Consider the following 18,593-nt stretch of genomic DNA (forward strand, 5'->3'; position numbering starts at 1 on the left):
CCGGCGATCGCTTGACCCTTCGGCTGCCGGAGAAATGTTTATAAGAAAAAAAAAACAAAATCAGAGTGTCCCCGTAAAACGCGCGGATGTCAGGATCCCAAAATGCATCCAATTAACCCCTTCCATCCTGGGAACTTTCACCCCCTTCCTGCCCAGGCCAATTTTCGGCTTTCTGCGCTGTCATACTTTGAATGACAATCGCGCGGTCATGCTACACTGTACCCATATGACATTTGTATCATTTTTTGAGACAGATAGAGGTTTCTTTTGGTGGTACTTGATCACCACTGGGTTTTTTTTTTTTTTTTGCTAAACAAATTAAAAAAGAAGAAAGATGTTGAAAAAATATAGTTTTTCTTAGTTTCTGTTATAAAACTTAGTAAATAAGTAATTTCCCCTTCCCTGATGTGCACTGATAGGCTGCACTGATGGGCACTGATAAGGATGCACTGATAGGCACTGATGTGCACAGATAAGGAGGCACTGATAAGCACTGATGGGCACTGATAGGCAGCACTTATGGGCACTGATGGGCGGCACTGATGAAGCGGCACTGACAGGCATCACTGATGGACACTGAAAGGCATCACTGATGGGCACTGACAGGCTGCACTGATGGGCATTGATGAGGTGGCACTGATGAGCATTGATGAGAAGGCACTAATATGCAGCATTGATGGGCACTGACAGGCTGCACTGATGGGCATTGATGGGCACTGATGTGCACAGATAAGTAGGCACTGATAGGCACTGATGGGCACTGATAAGGAGGCACTATTGTGCAGCATTGATAGGCGACACTGATATGCAGTACTGATTCACACTGATAGGCAGCACTTATGGGCACTGATAGGCGGCATGGATAGGTGGCACTGATAGGCGGCACGGATAGGTGGCACTGATGAGGCGGCACTGACGGGCATCACTGATGGACACTGACAGGCATCACTTATGGGCACTGACAGGCTGCACTGATGGGCATTGATGAGGTAGCACTGATGAGCATTGATGAGGAGGCACTAATATGCAGCATTGATGGGCACTGATAGGCTGCACTGATGGGCATTGATGAGGTGGCACTGATGAGCATTGATGAGGAGGCACTAATATGCAGCATTGATGGGTACTTATATGTAGAACTAATGGGCACTGATAGGCGGCACTTATAGGCATCACTTATGGGTACTGATATGCAGCACTGATGGGCACTGATAGGCAGCACTTATGGGCACTGATAGATGGCACTGATAGGTGGCACTGATGAGTTGGCACTGACACGCATAACTGATGGACACTGACAGGCAGCACCGATGGGCACTGAAGGGCAGAACTGATGATCAGTGCCCTGATTGTCAGTGCAGGTGTCCCCGCTGAAGAATGCCACTTACCGGCTCACCTCTCCTCACATGCTGTCAGCGTGAGAAGAGGAATGCCAAAAGCTGGCATTTCCTGTTTACACTGTGATTGGACACAGCTGATCACATGGTAAAGATCCTACCTCATAGGCTCTTTACTGTGATCGGTGATGCTCTGTGTTCGCAGAATAGGAGGGCTTCCTCCAGAAGATCATACTAGCCTGCTGACTGCCTCACACTTTGCCTAGACACTGACCACCCTACTGCCTGCCTCGACCGCTACCTGGGCATGACTACTCTCTTGTAAAAGTGTCCAATAACACTGTATTAAGTTCCACGGACTGCAATCAAGAACTGGAGTCAGTACATAAAGGAAGTCTTCTCAGACAGCTGGAGCACATGAACCCATGATGTTGACTGGAGACTAGGAAGCATATCAAACATGGACAACACGACAGGACATCTAGAGTAGAGTACTCTTACCGGAACCAGTGGGACGTACCAGCCATATAGCTGTGCGTCTATCGGAGCTTGTGGAGGTGAGCTCCAGTACAATCTCTCCAAGGGTTCGCCCTTCGATCACGATCTCCAATCGGTCAAGTAGTCTTTTGGGTCGCAGTCACCGATAGCCAAACAGTCAACGGTGGAGGTGGACGGCCCTCTCACACGCTCTCAGGTTCCAGGCCGGTTCAAAAAAGACCAGTTAAAGATGAAAACATGGAGGAAAAAGAAAAACAAAGGGGCTCCACATGGCGCAGGTCAAAAAAATAAGGGATTTATTGGATAAAAAACCTTACAAGATAAAAGTGATCACAGGGTAAAAATTTGAGGCAATGTGGAAAGCTAAACGTTGGGCGTTTAGCTTTCCACATTGCCTCCAATTTTTATCCTGTGATCACTTTTATCTTGTAAGGTTTTTTATCCAATAAATCCCTTATTTTTTTGACCTGCGCCATGTGGAGCCCCTTTGTTTTTCTTTTTCCTCCATGTTTTCATCTTTAACTGGTCTTTTTTGAACCGGCCTGGAACCTGAGAGCGTGTGAGTGGGCCGTCCACCTCCACCGTTGACTGTTTGGCTATCGGTGACTGCGACCCAAAAGACTACTTGACCGATTGGAGATCGTGATCGAAGGGCGAACCCTTGGAGAGATTGTACTGGAGCTCACCTCCACAAGCTCCGATAGACGCACAGCTATATGGCTGGTACGTCCCACTGGTTCCGGTAAGAGTACTCTACTCTAGATGTCCTGTCGTGTTGTCCGTGTTTGATATGCTTCCTAGTCTCCAGTCAACATCATGGGTTCATGTACTCCAGCTGTCTGAGAAGACTTCCTTTATGTACTGACTCCAGTTCTTGATTGCAGTCCGTGGAACTTAATACAGTATTATTGGACACTTTTACATTTTTTAGTCGTCTCTGGACTTTTATTTCCACCTCACTAGTGCCTATGTCTATGTAGACTAATATTTTATTGTATTTGTTTTTTCACCTATCTTATATTTGATTTACACACTTTTTAGCGCTGCACCTATTTTGTTTATATTTTACGAAACTTGGTTTGTTTGTGTGCTAGCAGCTTTTTATCACCTGTACACATTTATTTTTGGGGTCAGCGCAACTTGTTTTTCACATCATGACTACTCTCTTGCCTGCTGCTTGTCTCCACCTTGACACCAACTACTATCTTTCCTGCCACCTGCCTTAACTTCTGCCTGGATACTGACTACTTACTTGCTTGCCGGCTGCCTGGACCTCTTCTAATGCACATGGTGAGAAGCTCACAGTGTGCGGTGAAATCAGAGGAAGCCATTTCAGTCCAGGAGAGGAGCCAGTACAACTGTGCAGGACGGAAGGGGAGGCCGGAGGTCAGCTCTAGGTACATGCATGGGAGGGGGGGGGGGCGGGAGGGCGAGGTGCCCCGGGCGCCCCGGGCGCAGTGGTTTACTGGAGGCGCCTTCTTTTTGTTGCAATGCTGACAGGAGTAGTGACAGCAACAGTGATTTTGGCAAGCGAGTGACTGCTGGGTGTAGGATCCCCTAAGCTTGTACATCATGATCAGGGGAGGGGGAATCTTGCCCTGGGCGCTGGATGACCTTGTGTCTGCACTGTATGCATGTCAGTAATGTGTCAGTGTGACCCTTCCAGGAATTCATTACCTCTCACAGACATCCTCCCCCTGACAATGCCTTCATCTGCTGTTCTCTCCAGAAGGTCTGCACTATCTTTGTTCAGGCATCTTCCAGGGTCACCATCTACTTCCGATCTGATAACTAATACCGAGATATTACCATTGTATAAATACAGATGCCTGTGCAATTCTTGGCTGTTCTCACAAATGTCCGACACAGATTAGCCCCTACTGCAGCCTCTCACATTGGGACTTGTTACAAAGTTTCAATGTACAGTCTGATCACTGGGGGAGGGAAGACTGATGAAATGCTTCCTCCTGCCTGCTACAAAGTTACAATGTACAGTCTGATCACTGTGGGAGGGGAGACTGAGGAAATGCTTCCTCCTCCTCCTACAAAGTTACAATGTACAGTCTGATCACTGGGGGAGGGGAGACTGAGGAAATGCTTCCTCCTCTTTCTACAAAGTTACAATGTACAGTCTGATCACTGGGGGAGGGGGGACTGAGGAAATACTTCTTCCTCCTTCTACAAAGTTACAATGTACAGTCTGATCACTGGGGGGGGGGGAGACTGAGGAAATGCCTCCTCCTACAAAATTACAATGTACAGTCTGATCACTGGGGGGAGGGGAGACTGAGGAAATGCTTCCTCCTTCTACAAAGTTACAATGTACAGTCTGATCACTGGGGGAGGGGAGACTGAGGAAATGCTTCCTCCTCTTTCTACAAAGTTACAATGTACAGTCTGATCACTGGGGGAGGGGGGACTGAGGAAATACTTCTTCCTCCTTCTACAAAGTTACAATGTACAGTCTGATCACTGGGGGGGGGGAGACTGAAGAAATGCCTCCTCCTACAAAATTACAATGTACAGTCTGATCACTGGGGGGAGGGGAGACTGAGGAAATGCTTCCTCCTTCTACAAAGTTACAATGTACAGTCTGATCACTGGGGGAGGGGAGACTGAGGAAATGCTTCCTCCTTCTACAAAGTTTCAATGTACAGTCTGATCACTGGGGGAGGGGAGACTGAGGAAATGCCTCCTCCTTCTACAAAGTTACAATGTACAGTCTGATCACTGGGGGAGGGGAGACTGAGGAAATGCCTCCTCCTTCTACAAAGTTACAATGTACAGTCTGATCACTGGGGGAGGGGAGACTGAGGAAATGCTTCCTTCTCCTGCTTCAAAGTTACAATGTACAGTCTGATCACCGGGGGAGGGGAGACTGGGGAAATGCTTCCTCCTCCTCCTACAAAGTTACAATGTACAGTCTGATCACTGGGGGAGGGGAGACTGAGGAAATGCTTCCTCCTCCTTCTACAAAGTTACAATGTACAGTCTGATCACTGGGGGAGGGGAGACTGAGGAAATGCTTCCTCCTGCCTGCAGCACATTGATGACATCATCTCAGCCTAGGTAGGGTCACTGAGGGGAGTTTTTCGGGAGATGATCCTGTTATTGTATATTGGGACATGTCCGGGATTTAAACATGGGAGACATATAAAGTTATGGAAAGATCCGATTGAATAGAATGTATTCGGTGATTTGCTCATAGAACAGATCAGGAATGTAGATATCTCTTGATGTTTACAGGTTCTTGATTTTTTTGAACAATGTGGGGGGGGAGGGGCTTGGCTTAGCAGGCAGTATAAGAACCCGACGGCTGGCTGTGCTCAGTGATATTAGGAGTAATACTTCTGCAAACAGACTGAATGTACATTGAGGAAGATATTTGCATAAATGGAAGGAGGATGCCAGGAATTAGATGGGGCGTAATTGTGGACATCCTGCTTGTATACTCGGTGCACCCCACCCTTATCAAACGCAATAAGGGCCCTTCCCACGGGCCGAACGCAATGTACGCGCCATTCCGGAACAATCACCGCTGCCAGGCAGACATTTAATTGTATGAGTAATCCTCAACACATTTCTGACAAACACTGGCTTTATTCATTAAGGCGATGTGCAATAACGCACAGCAACCCATCAGAAACATGCCTGTCCGTGTTCTGACTGTACCTGAGATCTGATTGGTTGCTGTGTGTGTGGCGCATCCTTGCCCATCACCATTGCGGTTTGTGGTGCTTCCTGCTGTTTCACCAGATGAAAAAAAAAAATATGGAGACTTCATTTATAACCTGAAGGTGACCATCTTCATCCCTTGGTGTTTTCCAAAGGAAGTGCAAGCCTAGGCAGAAGCCATAAAGATGCTCCTCGTGCTGGTTGCCTTTGTCCTAGTTTGAATATTTCCAAATAATACAAATAGGATAGTCATTATAGAGTTTGATCTCTTGTGATTTGGCCCTAAAAAATTCACAATTTTTGAACCATTGCCATCTTTGGGTTGACCTTTTCCCAAGGTGGTGCAATGACAGCTGGAAGCCATATTGATGTTCCTCAATGGTTCCTCGTTGGTTGCCTGCATCTTAGTGTAGACAGTTCCAGATAACTTAAATGGGACAGTCATTAGACTGGAGTAAACTTTTGAAAAGTTCAATGAGTTGCGGTTTGGCCAAAATTTGGAATTTTTGAACCACTGCTGACTTTTGGTTGGTGTTTTCCGAAGGTAGCGCGAGGCCAGCCTGGAAGCCACATTGATGTTCCTCGTGTTGGTTGCCCGTTTCCTAGTTTGTTTTGTTGTCAGTTCCAGATTTATACAAGTAGGACATTCATTAGACCAAAGTAAATTTTTGAAGGGTTTGATTGGTTGTGAGTTGGCTGAAAATGTATGAATTCTGAATTTATGAACCAACGCTGACTGGACTGGCATTTTCCAAAGGTAGTACAATCCTAGGTGGAAGCCATAATGTTGTCCCTTATATTGGTTGCCTGATTCCTAGTTTAGACAGTTCCTGATTAGGGATGAGCCGCTTTTCGAGTCGAACATAAGTTCGACTCGAACATCGGGTGTTCGTATGTTCTTAAAAGAACCGAACATATGGGGCATTCCCGGAAAATGTGAGTGCTGGGGAACGCCCCATAATTGCACTGCAAGATCGCAGTGCATTGCTGTATGATGATTGGCCAAAGCATGCACCTGACCTGCATGCTTTGGGCAATCACAGTGTGCTCTGCTGAGAGCCATAATTGGCCAAAGGCAGGCAGGGTGCCTTTGGCCAATCATGGCTCAGGGGGACTATATAAGGCTGCTTACAGAGCAGCTGTGTGTAGTGTTGTTGGCGTGGACAGAGAGATAGCTTGATTTGGATTAAGCAGGTAGGTTATTCGGTTAGTGGCAGTGTATTTGATATATCACAGGTCAATTAGTTTCAGTATAAATCACACAAATAGGAAACATGAAGGGAACACAAAGACACTGAATTTCAAAAGAGCCAACTTCCCTAAACTACAAACCTTGCTAAAAGGCATAAATTGGGATAAAATATTAGGAACAAAGAATACGGAGGAGAGATGGGTTTGCTTTAAGAGCATATTAAATAAGGGCATTAGCCAATGTATCCCATTGGGTAATAAATTTAAAAGAGCGAACAAACATCCTGGATGGCTTAACTCCAATGTAAAAATGCATATAAAAGCAAAGGAGAAGGCCTTCAAAAAATACAAGGTTGAGGGATCATCCTCAGCATTCAGAATTTATAAAGAATGCAATAAGAAATGTAAGGGTGCAATTAGGATGGCTAAGATAGAACATGAAAGACACATAGCGGAGGAGAGCAAAAAAAATCCCAAGAAATTCTTTGAGTATGTAAACAGTAAAAAAGGGAGGACAGACCATATTGGCCCCATAAAGAATGAGGAAGGACATCTGGTTACAAAGGATGGGGAGATGGCAAAGGTATTGAATTTATTCTTCTCCTCAGTCTTCACGAGTGAATCGGGGGACTTCAGTAACCAAAACTGCAGTGTTTTTCCTCATGACACAACACAAGAAGCACCTCCATGGTTAACAGAGGACGGAATTAAAATTAGACTTGAGAAACTTAACATTAATAAATCACCGGGACCAGATGGCTTGCATCCGAGGGTACTTAGGGAACTCAGTCAGGTGATTGCCAGACCGTTGTTCCTAATTTTTACAGACAGTCTATTGACTGGAATGGTACCAGCTGATTGGAGAAAAGCCAATGTAGCACCAATATTTAAAAAGGGCCCAAAAAACATCCCTGGGAATTACAGACCAGTTAGCCTAACATCAATAGTATGTAAACTCTTGGAGGGGATGATAAGGGACTATATACAAGATTTTAGTAATAAGAACGATATCATTAGCAGTAATCAGCATGGATTCATGAAGAATCGTTCTTGCCAAACCAATCTACTAACCTTCTATGAGGAGGTGAGTTGCCATCTAGATAAAGGAAGGCCCGTAGACGTGGTGTATCTGGATTTTGCAAAAGCATTTGACACAGTTCCTCATAAACATTTACTGTACAAAATAAGGTGCGTTGGCATGGACCATAGGGTGAGTACAAGGATTGAAAACTGGCTACAAGGGCGTGTTCAGAGGGTGGTGATAAATGGGGAGTACTCAGAATGGTCAGGGGTGGGTAGTGGGGTTCCCCAGGGTTCTGTGCTGGGACCAATCCTATTTAATTTGTTCATAAATGACCTGGAGGATGGGATAAACAGTTCAATCTCTGTATTTGCAGACAATACTAAGCTAAGCAGGGCAATAACTTCTCCGCAGGATGTGGAAATCTTGCAAAAAGACCTGAACAAATTAATGGGGTGGGCAACTACATAGCAAACGAGGTTCAATGTAGAAAAATGTAAAATAATGCATTTGGGTGGCAAAAATATGAATGCAATCTATACACTGGGGGGAGAACCTCTGGGGGAATCTAGGATGGAAAAGGACCTGGGGGTCCTAGTAGATGATAGGCTCAGCAATGGCATGCAATGCCAAGCTGCTGCTAATAAAGCAAACAGAATATTGGCATTAAAAGGGGGATCAAATGCAGAGATAAAATGATAATTCTCCCGCTCTACAAGACTCTGGTCCGGCCGCACCTGGAGTATGCTGTCCAGTTCTGGGCACCAGTCCTCAGGAGGGACGTACTGGAAATGGAGCGAGTACAAAGAAGGGCAACAAAGCTAATAAAGGGTCTGGAGGATCTTAGTTATGAGGAAAGGTTGTGAGCACTGAACTTATTCTCTCTGGAGAAGAGACACTTGAGAGGGGATATGATTTCAATATACAAATACTGTACTGGTGACCCCACAATAGGGATAAAACTTTTTCGCAGAAGAGAGTTTAACAAGACTCGTGGCCACTCATTACAATTAGAAGAAAAGAGGTTTAACCTTAAACTACGTAGAGGGTTCTTTACTGTAAGAGCGGCAAGGATGTGGAATTCCCTTCCACAGGCGGTGGTCTCAGCGGGGAGCATTGATAACTTCAAGAAACTATTAGATAATCACCTGAATGACCGCAATATACAGGGATATGTAATGTAATACTGACACATAATCACACACATAGGTTGGACTTGATGGACTTGTGTCTTTTTTCAACCTCACCTACTATGTAACTATGTAACTATATATATATATATATATATATATATATATATTATATATTATATATATAAAAAAAATATATATACTCTGCATCCAGTGTAGCCTGTATCTACAGATCTACAGTGCATTCCGTGGTGTACAGATGCTAATACAGTGCAGGCGGTGTACACAGTATCTAATACAGTGTGTACAGTTTCTAATAGAGACATCAGGCAGTGTATATATATATATAGATATATAGATATATATATATATCTATATATCTATATATATATATATATAGATATATATATATATCTATATATATATATATAGATATATATATATATATCTATATATATATAGATATATATATATATACACAGTCTAGTATGTGTATATATATATATATATATATATATATATATATATATATATATATATATATATATATATATATATATACTCTGCATTCAGTGTAGCCTATATCTACAGTTCATTCCGTGGTGTACAGTTTCTTCTACACATCTGGTGGTGTACACAGTATCTAATACAGTGTAGCGTGGTGTTGCAAAACAAAAAATATAGAATGTCCGGAAGGCCACCAAGGACAGGCAGACGCTCACAGGCCACTAAAAGAGGACAAGCAGCCTCTGTATCTACAGGCAACAGTGCTGGTCGTGGACATGGTGCATCCTCTGCAGGTGGCCGTGGGGCAAGCTTGTCCTTTTTTGCTGCTGATGGCCGTGTTATTGAGCCACAACATGCAGAAGAGTTGGTGGAGTGGATAGCGAAGCCGACCTCATCCTCCTCATCCTCTGTCACCCAGGCTCAGAGTAGTTTGCCTTCCAACGCAGCTGCCAAAGTGGCCTATTCCACCAGCTCCTTCCGTAGCCCCACCATCATGCACGGAGGAGTCCCCAGAATTAGTCGACCACAGTGTCGGTTACATGCTGCTGGAGGATGCGCAGCGATTTGAAGGCTCCGATGTTGGTTCCCAGGTTGAGGAAGTGAGTAACGTGAGCCTAGAGAGAGGGGGTGCAGAAGGACAAGACACTGGCAGTCATGTTTCACAGCAGGCCCCGTTCCTGCGCCCAACAAGAGTGTCTGTGAGGGGTTACAGTGTTGTGCCACCACCACCACCACCCAAGGCCCCATTTTTCTGCCCCTGTGTAACAGGGGCATGTAATTACAATTCTTGATATAATATTTCACAGCAGGGCCCATTCCTGCGCCCACCAAGAGTACCTCTGTGGGGTTACAGTGTTCTGGTACTACCAACACCTAAGGCCCAATTTTCTGCAGAGTATATAGGGCAGGCCGTATAGTATATATACTGCTGTTCAGAGTATATAGTGCCTGGGGGACCCCCCCACACCATTTTTAAAAAAAGTTGGGTGCGGGGTTCCCCTTAATATTCATACCAGACCTGAAGGGCCTGGTATGGATTTTGGGGGGGGGGGGACATCCATGACATTTTTTTGGGGGTATTTTTGGTATTTTTATCTATATTGCCTGGATCCGAGAATACATTTACAGCCGCGAGCAGTTTTAAATTGCATTTTTTTCCTTTAGAAATGTCATTTTTCTGTGGCACTGTTATAAACATGGGAAAGATGCGCTACTTTACAGGCCTACTAAGGACACCCCCCAGGCACGATATTTAAAGGAATATTTCATGTTTATTGTTTTACTTTAAGCGTTAATAAAATCACTGCTCCCGAAAAAAACTGCCTTGTTTAAAACTTTTTTTTGCATTGATGGAGCCGGGTCAGACAGGTCCGGGGCGGCCGCGGTCCACATTCAAAAAAGGGTCCTGCGTGTCTTGGGGTCTGATTCAGGTGCGAATTCAGGCAAAATTTTGGACCTGATTCGCATCCTGAACCAGTGAACAGGGACACACCGGACCCCAGGCACGAACCGGCAGCCGCATATGTGTGAACCCAACCTGAAATTACAATTTTTTGAACCATCACCAACTTTTAGCCAGCGTTTTCCTAAGTTATAACAATGCTAGCTGGAAACATTATTGATGTTCCTTATGTGTCGTTGCCTGTGTCCTAAGCTTGGCCATTACAAACAAGACAGTCAATAGACCGTAGTCAATTTTTTAAAGATTCATTCAGCTGTGGTGTGGCTGAAAACTCCTAAATCATTACTTTTCCTCTTGTTAGGGTGTTAGGGATAGTTCCTAACCGTCCCGGATTTGGCGGGACTGTCCCGGATTTGGAGGGACTGTCCCGGATTCGGAACAAAGTCCCTCTGTCCCTCTTTTCCTCCTCATTTGTCCTTCATTTTGGTCTGATCTATAGACTGGAGTTGTATAGAAAATGCACTTTTTATCTCCCAGTGCTAAACCTTTCATCCAATTTCTAAATTGCTGCATTTGTAAATTCCAGAAGCCATTATAAAGGAAAAGTAGTGGTAAAGCAAAGCTGTGGGAGGGGCCCAGCAGGCTCCACCCACTGCAGGAGGGGGCAGAGACAAGACCAGTCCCCCTGCACAAGGAGAGAGAGCAGAGATGTGGGAGGAGCCCAGCATGCTCCACCAACTGCAGGAGGGGGCAGAGACAAGACCAGTCCCCCTGCACAAGGAGAGAGAGCAGAGATGTGGGAGGAGCCCAGCATGCTCCACCAACTGCAGGAGGGGGCAGAGACATGACCAGTCCCCCTGCACAAGGAGAGAGAGCAGAGATGTGGGAGGAGCCCAGCATGCTCCACCAACTGCAGGAGGGGGCAGAGACAAGACCAGTCCCCCTGCACAAGGAGAGAGAGCAGCAGTGGTCAGTCTTTATTACAGGAAGTCTCACACTGAATTACTGCACAGATCTGGAAGTAGATTCAAGAAGAATGGCCGATGGAATTATTATCCCGGAATTCCGATTTAATAATCAAATTTAATATGAAAACATAAATATAATGGAATTAATTTAATAATAATAGGTTGTGAAATAGTAATATAAAAATTAAAAAAGTGAAATTAACTTCTATATATCAGTAACAATAATACTGTGATTATATGAATACAGTAATAATAATTCACAGTGTAGTGCAGTGCTGGTCATGTGATGATAATAAATAATATAAATTAATATCATCTGATTCTGCTGGTAATAAACGTGGCAGGACATGTCAGGGGATTCCCCTCTAGCGGTATACTTGTTGGTCCTCCAGCCGTGCGGTGTCGCTGTGACTTCCCTCTCCCCTTCCCCTCCAGTGGACGCGCTGTCCTCTCTCCCCTCATCTCGCTGGTGTAGCTCACTTCCTGGATACTGACTGTGGCGGAGAGAACCCGGAAGTGGAGAGAAGCTGCCCGTCTGTCCCGCCGGGGATACGGGGCTGGGGGTGAGCGGAGACCGGAGCGGGGGAGGAGGTCGGGAAGTGAGAAGAAGGATCCGCCGAAGGTGAGGGGAGAGCGGTGACAGCGCGGCCCTTCTACCGCCACGTCACGTCTGTGTTTACTAGAGACACGTCATCCGCCCGGGGCATGCCGGGAGATGAGACTGACAGCCCGGAGCATGGAGCTACCGGAGACCTGTAATCACCGGAAACCGGAGCCCTCCGCCTGACCGGGGACACCGAGTGAACCCCCCCACCACCCCCCGGGACTATCTGACTGGTACTCTGCCTACTAACTAGTCCCCCCCACTAATTTCCTCCGCCCCCCTGACTAGTCCCCCCCTGCCCCCCCCCGACTAGTGTTCTCCCCCCCCCCCCCCGACTAGTGTTCTCCCCCCCCCCCTCGACTAGTCTCCTCTGTCCCCCCCCCCTCGACTAGTCTCCTCTGTCCCCCCCCCTCGACTAGTCTCCTCTGTCCCCCCCCTCGACTAGTCTCCTCTGTCCCCCCCCTCGACTAGTCTCCTCTGTCCCCCCCCCCTCGACTAGTCTCCTCTGTCCCCCCCCCCTCGACTAGTCTCCTCTGTCCCCCCCCCTCGACTAGTCTCCTCTGTCCCCCCCCCTCGACTAGTCTCCTCTGTCCCCCCCCCCCTCGACTAGTCTCCTCTGTCCCCCCCCCCCTCGACTAGTCTCCTCTGTCCCCCCCCCTCGACTAGTCTCCTCTGTCCCCCCCCCCTCGACTAGTCTCCTCTGTCCCCCCCCCCTCGACTAGTCTCCTCTGTCCCCCCCCCCTCGACTAGTCTCCTCTGTCCCCCCCCCCTCGACTAGTCTCCTCTGTCCCCCCCCCCCTCGACTAGTCTCCTCTGTCCCCCCCCCCTCGACTAGTCTCCTCTGTCCCCCCCCCCTCGACTAGTCTCCTCTGTCCCCCCCCCCCTCGACTAGTCTCCTCTGTCCCCCCCCCCGACTAGTCTCCTCTGTCCCCCCCCCCTCGACTAGTCTCCTCTGTCCCCCCCCCCTCGACTAGTCTCCTCTGTCCCCCCCCCCTCGACTAGTCTCCTCTGTCCCCCCCCCTCGACTAGTCTCCTCTGTCCCCCCCCCTCGACTAGTCTCCTCTGTCCCCCCCCCCCTCGACTAGTCTCCTCTGTCCCCCCCCCTCGACTAGTCTCCTCTGTCCCCCCCCCCTCGACTAGTCTCCTCTGTCCCCCCCCCCGACTAGTCTCCTCTGTCCCCCCCCTCGACTAGTCTCCTCTGTCCCCCCCCTCGACTAGTCTCCTCTGTCCCCCCCCTCGACTAGTCTCCTCTGTCCCCCCCCTCGACTAGTCTCCTCTGTCCCCCCCCTCGACTAGTCTCCTCTGTCCCCCCCCTCGACTAGTCTCCTCTGTCCCCCCCCCCTCGACTAGTCTCCTCTGTCCCCCCCCCCTCGACTAGTCTCCTCTGTCCCCCCCCCCTCGACTAGTCTCCTCTGTCCCCCCCCCTCGACTAGTCTGCTCTGTCCCCCCCCCTCGACTAGTCTCCTCTGTCCCCCCCCCCCCCTCGACTAGTCTCCTCTGCCCCCCCCCCTCGACTAGTCTCCTCTGTCCCCCCCCCTCGACTAGTCTCCTCTGTCCCCCCCCCTCGACTAGTCTCCTCTGTCCCCCCCCCCTCGACTAGTCTCCTCTGTCCCCCCCCCCTCGACTAGTCTCCTCTGTCCCCCCCCCTCGACTAGTCTCCTCTGTCCCCCCCCCCTCGACTAGTCTCCTCTGTCCCCCCCCCCCTCGACTAGTCTCCTCTGTCCCCCCCCCCTCGACTAGTCTCCTCTGTCCCCCCCCCCTCGACTAGTCTCCTCTGTCCCCCCCCCCTCGACTAGTCTCCTCTGTCCCCCCCCCCTCGACTAGTCTCCTCTGTCCCCCCCCCCCTCGACTAGTCTGCTCTGTCCCCCCCCCTCGACTAGTCTCCTCTGTCCCCCCCCCCTCGACTAGTCTCCTCTGTCCCCCCCCCCTCGACTAGTCTCCTCTGTCCCCCCCCCCCTCGACTAGTCTCCTCTGTCCCCCCCCCCTCGACTAGTCTGCTCTGTCCCCCCCCCTCGACTAGTCTGCTCTGTCCCCCCCCCCCTCGACTAGTCTGCTCTGTCCCCCCCCCTCGACTAGTCTGCTCTGTCCCCCCCCCTCGACTAGTCTGCTCTGTCCCCCCCCCTCGACTAGTCTCCTCTGTCCCCCCCCTCGACTAGTCTCCTCTGTCCCCCCCCCCCCGACTAGTCTCCTCTGTCCCCCCCCCTCGACTAGTCTCCTCTGTCCCCCCCCCTCGACTAGTCTCCTCTGTCCCCCCCCCTCGACTAGTCTCCTCTGTCCCCCCCCCCGACTAGTCTCCTCTGTCCCCCCCCCTCGACTAGTCTCCTCTGTCCCCCCCCCGACTAGTCTCCTCTGTCCCCCCCCCCGACTAGTCTCCTCTGTCCCCCCCCCTCGACTAGTCTCCTCTGTCCCCCCCCTCGACTAGTCTCCTCTGTCCCCCCCCCTCGACTAGTCTCCTCTGTCCCCCCCCCGACTAGTCTCCTCTGTCCCCCCCCCGACTAGTCTCCTCTGTCCCCCCCCTCGACTAGTCTCCTCTGTCCCCCCCCCCGACTAGTCTCCTCTGTCCCCCCCCTCGACTAGTCTCCTCTGTCCCCCCCCTCGACTAGTCTCCTCTGTCCCCCCCCCCTCGACTAGTCTCCTCTGTCCCCCCCCCCTCGACTAGTCTCCTCTGTCCCCCCCCCGACTAGTCTCCTCTGTCCCCCCCCCGACTAGTCTCCTCTGTCCCCCCCCCGACTAGTCTCCTCTGTCCCCCCCCCGACTAGTCTCCTCTGTCCCCCCCCTCGACTAGTCTCCTCTGTCCCCCCCCCCTCGACTAGTCTGCTCTGTCCCCCCCCTCGACTAGTCTGCTCTGTCCCCCCCCCCCCTCGACTAGTCTGCTCTGTCCCCCCCCCCCCCCCCCCCTCGACTAGTCTGCTCTGTCCCCCCCCCCCTCGACTAGTCTCCTCTGTCCCCCCCCCTCGACTAGTCTCCTCTGTCCCCCCCCCCTCGACTAGTCTCCTCTGTCCCCCCCCCCCTCGACTAGTCTCCTCTGTCCCCCCCCCCCGACTAGTCTCCTCTGTCCCCCCCCCCGACTAGTCTCCTCTGTCCCCCCCCCCGACTAGTCTCCTCTGTCCCCCCCCCTCGACTAGTCTCCTCTGTCCCCCCCCCCTCGACTAGTCTCCTCTGTCCCCCCCCCTCGACTAGTCTCCTCTGTCCCCCCCCTCGACTAGTCTCCTCTGTCCCCCCCCCTCGACTAGTCTCCTCTGTCCCCCCCCCTCGACTAGTCTCCTCTGTCCCCCCCCTCGACTAGTCTCCTCTGTCCCCCCCCCTCGACTAGTCTCCTCTGTCCCCCCCCCTCGACTAGTCTCCTCTGTCCCCCCCCCTCGACTAGTCTCCTCTGTCCCCCCCCTCGACTAGTCTCCTCTGTCCCCCCCCTCGACTAGTCTCCTCTGTCCCCCCCCTCGACTAGTCTCCTCTGTCCCCCCCCCTCGACTAGTCTGCTCTGTCCCCCCCCCTCGACTAGTCTGCTCTGTCCCCCCCCCCCTCGACTAGTCTGCTCTGTCCCCCCCCCCCCTCGACTAGTCTGCTCTGTCCCCCCCCTCGACTAGTCTGCTCTGTCCCCCCCCCCGACTAGTCTGCTCTGTCCCCCCCCTCGACTAGTCTGCTCTGTCCCCCCCCCTCGACTAGTCTGCTCCTTCCCCCCCCCCCCCCTCGACTAGTCTGCTCTGTCCCCCCCCCCCTCGACTAGTCTGCTCTGTCCCCCCCCCCCCTCGACTAGTCTGCTCTGTCCCCCCCCCCTCGACTAGTCTGCTCTGTCCCCCCCCCCCTCGACTAGTCTGCTCTGTCCCCCCCCCCCCTCGACTAGTCTGCTCTGTCCCCCCCCCCTCGACTAGTCTGCTCTGTCCCCCCCCCCCTCGACTAGTCTGCTCTGCCCCCCCCCCTCGACTAGTCTCCTCTGCCCCCCCCCCCCCCTCGACTAGTCTCCTCTGCCCCCCCCCTGACTAGTCCTCCTCTGCCCCCCCCCCCCCCGACTAGTCCTCCTCTGCCCCCCCTCCTGGCTTTCCTACCTGACTAGTAGTATTTTCTAGCTGCTTACTAGTATTCTTTACCCCTAGCTCTACCTCCTGACTAGTAGTCTCTGTCTTTTGACTATTACCTTATACCTGTTGTTTGGAACCTTCTGTCCTCTGGCTGGTGACTAGTACCCTCCTCTGTCTTCTGACTAGTACCCCTCCTCTGTCTTCTGACTAGTACCCTCCTCTGTCTTCTGACTAGTACCCTCCTCTGTCTTCTGACTAGTACCCTCCTCTGTCTTCTGACTAGTACCCTCCTCTGTCTTCTGACTAGTACCCTCCTCTGTCTTCTGACTAGTCCACTCTTCATCATTTTTCTCTTCATTTCCAGATCACCAGAAAGGACCAATCGGGACTCTGCTAATCTGCGGGGCCCCTCCTTTTCCAGGATCTGAGGAAGGTGGCCCCGAGGATGCTGTGAGCTGAACTGTATACAGATGGAGGAGAACTAGTCACCTGACCCGGATGAGGCGCCTGATTGTCATATAAAGAGGGAATACAAAGTAACATTCGCTGCTCAGGAGTTACAAGTTACATCTCTTCCAACTTTACACCCCTCCCCCACCAAGATCCAAGACTGCCATATCAGATCTCATCCAAGTTACCGATTCGTCCGCTTTCACCTTTCCGGGCAGATATCGGACTACCCATTTCTGTGCTGGCAGGAAGTTTTCAGTTTTTCTCAGTTGCCGTTTTCTTCTTTTTTTTTTTTTGGACTCGTTTTCAAAGAAAAATTCTATATTTTGTATTTTTGTAACGTCCGATGTAATTTTTTATTTTTGTACAATTTAATATATATCTCTATTTTGTATAATACAATTTATTTATACGTATCCACGCAACAAAGATGGCGGCTTCTTACTGGGGACTCATCATGAACATTGTGAACAGCATAGTGGGGGTCAGCGTGCTGACCATGCCGTTCTGCTTTAAAGAGGTGAGTATGACTGTTGATTGGCTCTGTCATATCGGGGGGGGGGGGGGGGGGAGTCACATTGTAGCCAATCAGCGATCACACAATTACTTATTTTCCCACCTGACTACCAGCCTGTACACACCCCTTCATTGCCAGATCAGAAAAAAAAAGATCAGAGGTACGTTAACACCCCCCCTCCCCTCACCCAAAAAGAGATCAGAGGTACATTAACACCCCCCACACATTTTGCTTTTTTTTTTTTTTTTTTTTAAATCCTACCTAAAACACAGCGACACTAACTGATACTAATTTTTTTTTTTTTTTTTTTTTTAATCCTGCCCAAAATATCCTGACCTTTGACCCTTACTTGACCCAAACACTAACCCTGGCACTGAACTCAAACCTTGATCTAGCTATTTTTTATTTATTTAACACACACTTGTTTGTTTATCTCTCTCTGCAAAGTACCTTTTCTCTAATTTTTTATTTTATTATTATTTTTACACAGTTTTTTTTATCTCTCTCTGCCTGCAATGTATCTACCCTCCCTTTTTTTCATTATTATTATTATTATTATTATTTATTTTATTTTTTTTTACAAACCTTTTTTATTTTGGAAAAAATGGTGGTACAAAGATGTGTTGCATTTCAAAAGTGATTGAACACTGTACAGTGGAGATGGAAAGTATTCAGACCCCCTTACATTTTTCACTCTTTGTTATATTGCAGCCATTTGCTAAAATCATTTAAGTTCATTTTTTTTCCTCATTAATGTACACACAGCACCCCATATTGACAGAAAAACACAGAATTGTTGACATTCTTGCAGATTTATTAAAAAAAGAAAAACTGAAATATCACATGGTCCTAAGTACAGTATTCAGACCCTTTGCTGTGACACTCATATATTTAACTCAGGTGCTGTCCATTTCTTCTGATCATCCTTGAGATGGTTCTACACCTTCATTTGAGTCCAGCTGTGTTTGATTCTACTGATTGGACTTGATTAGGAAAGCCACACACCTGTCTATATAAGACCTTACAGCTCACAGTGCATGTCAGAGCAAATGAGAATCATGAGGTCAAAGGAACTGCCTGAAGAGCTCAGAGACAGAATTGTGGCAAGGCACAGATCTGGCCAAGGTTACCAAAAAAAATTCTGCTGCACTTAAGGTTCCTAAGAGCACAGTGGCCTCCATAATCCTTAAATGGAAGATGTTTGGGACGACCAGAACCCTTCCTAGAGCTGGCCGACCAGCCAAACTGAGCTATCGGGGGAGAAGAGCCTTGGTGAG

General features: G+C 49.4%; 1 protein-coding gene across 5 annotated transcripts in view; it reads left to right on the plus strand.

Annotated features, from left to right (window-relative positions):
• Positions 1-12,195: 12,195 nt before the first annotated feature.
• Positions 12,196-18,593, plus strand: part of SLC38A10 (solute carrier family 38 member 10) — a 95,507-nt gene continuing 89,109 nt past the window's right edge. For 4 of the 5 annotated variants that reach the window (XM_073606871.1, XM_073606874.1, XM_073606873.1 and 1 more), the window contains exons 1-2: positions 12,196-12,351; positions 16,714-17,319. In XM_073606871.1, the coding sequence (XP_073462972.1) occupies positions 17,230-17,319 (90 nt within the window). In that variant the 5' untranslated portion in view covers positions 12,196-12,351; positions 16,714-17,229. Of the gene's footprint in view, positions 12,352-12,412; positions 12,567-16,713; positions 17,320-18,593 lie in introns of those variants that run through there. The other variant, XM_073606872.1, reaches the window with a different exon arrangement.

This window comes from Aquarana catesbeiana, linkage group LG12 (genome assembly GCF_042186555.1).
Source record: "Aquarana catesbeiana isolate 2022-GZ linkage group LG12, ASM4218655v1, whole genome shotgun sequence".
Lineage (NCBI taxonomy): Eukaryota > Metazoa > Chordata > Amphibia > Anura > Ranidae > Aquarana > Aquarana catesbeiana.